Source organism: Cucumis sativus, chromosome 6, assembly GCF_000004075.3.
Source record: "Cucumis sativus cultivar 9930 chromosome 6, Cucumber_9930_V3, whole genome shotgun sequence".
Lineage (NCBI taxonomy): Eukaryota > Viridiplantae > Streptophyta > Magnoliopsida > Cucurbitales > Cucurbitaceae > Cucumis > Cucumis sativus.
This window is the reverse complement of record NC_026660.2, coordinates 12,658,730-12,664,554: the sequence shown is the minus strand read 5'-3', so window position 1 is coordinate 12,664,554 and position 5,825 is coordinate 12,658,730. Positions and strand designations below refer to the sequence as shown.

The following is a 5,825-nucleotide window of genomic DNA, read 5'->3' as shown; positions in this document are numbered from 1 at the left end:
TAGTAAAATATTTAGAAAAGTGATTCAAAATTGTCGGCTAATTTTGCCCAAATACACTGCAGTAGTGCAGTTTATATTCGATTCATAATCATCACATCAATTTACAAACTCTCTCTCTTCATTCAGATTTTGAGGATGAACATTGTTCTACTTCCTAGTAATTTAGTCTCACGATCATCCATGGAAGTTGAGTTCCTCTCGCTCAAATGAAAAAAAGAAATCTATAATTTACAGATTAAGTTAAGCTGGTGATCTTCCACCTCCATGAACAAGAGCTGCATTCCTTCGATGTGTATGATGAAATAAAGAAAGAAACCCAACAATGAGAAAGACAATGGGAAGAAAAAACCTGGTCAGCTTTCAACGTTGCCGATTGCGGAAGGTGGTGGTAGTAACGGCTGGGATTGAGACTGAGATTGAACCTCACCCTCTTTCTGCAGCTCTGTAAACCTGTTTATTTGGTCAAGCAATTGTGTTGCTTTGCGCTTACCTCGGTCTGTTCCATTTTCTGCCATATCCACAAGCAAACCAATCACTCCAAGCTCCTTTGCTTCAACAAGATGTCGTTTGTCTCCCATGCAAAGATGCACCAAAACTGCAGCTGCATTTTCCCTATTCCTAGGGGATCCTGTTCCAATGAGATTTACTAAAATGGGGACAGATTCGGCTGCTCCAATAGCGGCTCGTCCTTCGGAATTGTTGGCCAGTATGGCTAATATTGCAAGGGCCTCATCTACCATCCCTATTCTAGATTCTGTCAACAGCTGCATTAGTATGGAAACAACACCACCCCTGACTGCCTTTATCTTGTTACCTTGGAAGAAACACAAGTTGAATAGAGCCGTTGCAGCATCCTTCTTCCCCCTTTGAGTACCTTCATTAAGTAGTGCAATAAGTGGCAGAATGGCTCCCGATGCGCCGATCATTACTTTATATTCATCTACAACAGAGAGACTGAAAAGAGTGGCAGCAGCATTTTCACGTGCTTCCATACTCCCCCACTTCAGCACATGGACTATGCCAGGCGCAGCCCTACAGGACATGATGCTTCTCTTGTTATTGTCACAAATTGATAGGTTAAGTAATGCTGTCACAGCATGCTCTTGAGTGAGGGGGTCTGTTGTTGAAAGGAGATCAACAAGAAGAGGAATTGCACCAGCTTCAGCAATGGCTACACGATTATTTGCATTGCGTTTGGCTAGAAGCCGAATCTCACCAGCAGCAGATCGCTTGTCTTCAATGTTACCTGATGTGAGCTTGTGGAGTAGAGCTTCATACTTAGAGCGTTCAGCCGGAGTCAACTCACTCGGCTGAGAACTGCTGGCACGTTGTGGTGGTTTGATCCCATTGGCCTCGCACCATTGAGCTATGAGACTACGTAAAACATAATTTGGTGTAAGAATTTTGCTAGTGAGAACTTGTTGAGTTTTTGGGCATGTCATGTGTCCATCTGCCAGCCACTTCTCAATGAAACCACGTTCATAGGTCTACCAAAAAGAAAAACGAAACTGCATTAGGAATAATTTGGAGCAAGATCAACGTGTTCAGTTTTATTCCCTAGTGATGGATGCGAAAATTCAATAGAAGACTAAATTGAGAGTTATATATAGGACTATGTATAAATTGAGACTAAATTGAGAGTTATACATAGAGTATCCACTTGTAAGTGATGTCTAAACAGGACTATGAGATAAAAACCAATCCTCGATGCAGCATCATATCTTGGCCTCTCAATTGTCCAGGAAAATTATTTGATGTATTCAGGAACTAAATTAAGAGTCACAAGAAATAACAACTCAACATCTAACCATTGAATACAATGTGAGACTATTCAATAGATGTTCTAAATTTCATCGAGTATCATCTAGTAGACACATTACATAATTGAGTCAATCTAAGCAAGAGACACCTACTACCTCCCCTAAGGTTAAAGACTTGATCTGCCACACAACTGGGAAGGAGGTTTGTGGTAGCAACCTACTTCTCGTCTGGAAAAGAAAATTATGTTCAACTAGAGGTAAAAATTAGGTAACAGAATATGTAAATACCTGTCCTGTAGAGACAATGACGGGATCTTTCATCAAATCCAGGGATATGGGGCATCGAAAGTCCTCAGGTATGTGAAGGGACGATATATTTTTCTTACCAGCAGACGTTTGTCCACCAGTGCGAGGATGACTCTGTTCTTTTGAAGAACCAAATTCAGGGTTTTCAGTTAGCATAAAATCTTTTATTCTCTTCAATAGTATCGACATTTTCTCAAATCTCCCTCCTGGATCTCCATCACTAGCCGAAACCATTTCATGTAAAGCAAGAGATTCTTGAGTAAGATCAGCTATATCCATCAATTGCAACTTCTCAGCCAATCCTTTCAAGATAGAAGGATCAGTAGCAACATCTCTGTTGTTATAGAGAGAGTTCAGGTTAACATACAGCTCAGCATCTTCTGTATCCTTCCTTTCTCTTGCCCTTTTGAATTGAGAGAGAACAAGGTCAACCTGGATGCAGAAAGAGTTAGATATGCATATATCGGTATAAAACTTTTATAGGGCATTCAAATCTCATAATATTTTTAGAGCTTGTTTGGATGGTTGAAATGTACTAGGGATTACAAAGAAACGTTAAAAATTTGGAATAGGATTGTAAAACGTGAAAATAGTGGAAAGGAACCGGGTTAAAAATTTTAGGAAGAGAATGTTAAAGGGATTGCAAACCGACCCCAGAGCCCTCAATCCAAATACAGACCTAGGATTAGAATCCATTACAAACCCATTAGTGAAAAAGACAAATGGAAGAAAACAAGCTGATGCAAACACCGAGGTAATACCTAGTTGTTAAGCATCTACTTCCATGGCACACGATTCAATTGGTAAAGATTTTAAGTTCATCTTTCAACAGCAAGAGTGGTAGTAAACAAGTTCCATGAGTGAAGAAACACAATATTCTTAACTTTTTAGTTTCCTTTCTAGGACATCATTTCAAAGATATTAAGAATAAAAAGAAAAGGAGAGATGATAAATTGTCTACCTGCTCCTTGACTTCATCAGATATGTCAAGAGCTTCATGTGAAATTTCATTCAGAGCTTGCTCCAGTCTTGCTGTCACCTTGTGAAATTGATTCAAAATTTGCTCTCTCTCCAAGCCCTGCAGTTTAAGTTGAGAAACATATTAGATCAAGGGCAGTAGAACAAAAATAATATAATGCGTTGTTAAAGCATGAAAGGAGAAATTATCTTGATTTACTGCGGACATTCATCTCATATCGATTTTCCCAATATTCAGAAACTACGACTGATTAAGAATAAATTTAAAATTTAGGCGCAACCTAAATCATATATTCACGCAAAGTTAAAATCAAGTCTAGATCACGTAGAGTAAAACCTAAAGAAATCGAAAATCACAATGTAACCGGCATTATTTGTAAATTAAATGTCGCCTGCTAACTTAGACCAATGTTTGAACTCGAGTTTCCCCAAATCATCGTTCCATAATGCAACCATCGCAGCATAAACGTCGCCTGATCGAATTAAATTTAAAGCATTAGCAGAGGTGTGGCTGAACCGCGATTCTCTTTTAATGGAAAACGACGATCAAAACATCATTTCCAGAAGTGTAAAATCCCAGTTACCAACCCAATCAAAATGTTATGTTCCGAATAAGCGAAGGTAAGTAGCTTCTGAAAATCACAATAACCAATAATCCGCGTTCGATTTTCTATCATTCTCCACTTAGCCAAACAGACATCCAAAACAAGAAAAGAGAAAACACTAATTCCAAATGAAATTCACCAATTCGCAACATCGTAGAGCAGAAAAAGCCACGCTGATCAAACAAATAACACACAAAGAGTGAAGTAAACGCACCAGATAAATCTTGCTCCCCTCGCTCCCATGTCTAAGCAACTCCTTAGTCGATTCCAGAGCTTCTTTCAACGAAGCAAGAGCTTGAACGATATCATCCGGCAGCGGTTGCTTCATATCCCTCATCTCTTCAAACATTGGGATCAACAGCTTCAGCCGCCTAGCTAAATTACAATACTGCTTTCTGACCGCATACCTGAAGTCAGAGATTGAAGCAACATCGTTCACCAAGTCGATCAAACTCCGAAAGGAGCCGCCATTGTTACCTCCCTCCATAATCTCTCAAACCAAACAAAAAATCTCTAAAAATAACCGCCCACAACAAACAGAAACAAACAAAGGGGAAAAAAAACGGCATCAAATTCCCCAAAATCTTTGCGTGTTCGCCAGCCAAGTCCCGCCGTGATGTTGAAAATATCTTTCCATAATCGCCTCCGTGAGAGAGAATGCTTCCATCAGGAAAAACGAAGACTCAAGAAAGAGAAACGAAGAGATGCTGGAAGATAGCAAGATTTTCTTCTTCTTTTTTCTTGTTAAATTACACTCCTAATCCGATTTTAATTCTTTTTTTCAATTTGTAATTAAACCTTCAATTGCGAAGACCTAATTGGGTAACGAAATTCACATTTTTTTTTAACCATAACAAGGAAAGGCTTTCGAAAAAAAATTAATACTTTTTCAAACTACTTGGTTTTCTTTTTTCTTTTTTTTAATATTAGAAGTAAAAGTGAAACTTAAAGTACTTAAAACGTAAGGAGACTTAGTGTTTTATAATTATAACTAAGACTGGCGAAGAGTTCAAAAAAATTTATAAACTAATTTGACACTTATTAAATTAATTTAGGAAAATAAAAGAGTAAAGAAGTATTTTTATTTCTGTTTGCAATGTGCTCCTAGGAGGCGGCTGGGTGAATTAGCCAACGCGGGAGGCGTGAGTCAAGGTCAGGGCGTAAATAATGGGACTCCTGCGATTTGGGCGGCGCGGCTGAAGAATTGGTAAAAGTCGGCTTGGGTTTGGTCCAGATTGCAAATAAAATAATAGTGGGTGCCATTTTGCAGTGCATTTAACTCTAAATACCTAATCATTATTTGTATGGAAAAGCAGAAGGGCAATTAGCGACGGCAACGATAATTAAATGGTAATTAATTGACATTTTTTAGTCCTAACTTTTGTTTTATTTCCCTTTTCTCTCCCTGTCACATCCTCCATTGCTTTCCTAGACCACTCCATTTTATTTATATACTATATCTGTTGCTTAAAATTTAGATCTACCTTTTTCTCCCATTTAAATAATTTGGTAAATTTGTCTTTTTATTTGTATTATTTTAAATAATCATTCACGTTATTAATTAATATTATTTTTATTTCAATTGAGTTTTCTGTTCTTTCTATTTCGAATCAATTGGAAAAATTACGTAATTTTTAAAAAGAGTTATTTCGAAACAAATCAGATAAATGGAGTAATTTCTTTTAGTCGCCCTCCTTTCTTTTCTTTATTTATTTGTTCTGTCGTTTTTAAAAAGAGAAACAAGTTCTCTCTTCTTCTTTTTCTTTTCTTTTCTTTTAATCCATTATTTCTTTTAATTCTTTTCCTTATTTTCAAACAAATCTTACTTCTTCTCGCTCCTTTTTCCTTTTAATGCTTTTATTATATTATTTATATTTTCAACCAAATTTTATTTCAAATTTAAATAATAAAAATTAATTTTAATTTTAATTTTAAAAATAAGTCATTTTTTAACCAAATCAAACTAGTTAAGTTCTTTTTATCAAAATAATTTAAATGTAATCAATTATGATTGATGTGTCCAGTAGGACTTTTAATTATACATTAGTAAAGTTGAACCAATTTGACCAAAAATATAAAATTACATATTTATTCTTTTTAGTTTATGTTAGTTTAATTAATTATTAATTATTATGGTTTAATGGCTAAAATAATTAATTAATTATAATTCATTCAA

General features: G+C 36.2%; 1 protein-coding gene across 1 annotated transcript; it reads right to left on the bottom strand.

The window, feature by feature from the left end:
- LOC101221150 (U-box domain-containing protein 13) lies at positions 1-4,527 on the bottom strand. The gene is made up of 4 exons (XM_004143058.3): positions 3,864-4,527; positions 3,028-3,144; positions 2,049-2,498; positions 1-1,487 (listed from the first exon to the last, which is right to left on the bottom strand). The coding sequence occupies exons 1-4, from the start codon at positions 4,134-4,136 to the stop codon at positions 354-356; spliced, it is 1,974 nt and encodes a 657-aa protein (XP_004143106.1). The 5' UTR covers positions 4,137-4,527; the 3' UTR covers positions 1-353.
- Between the last annotated feature and the right edge of the window lie 1,298 nt (positions 4,528-5,825).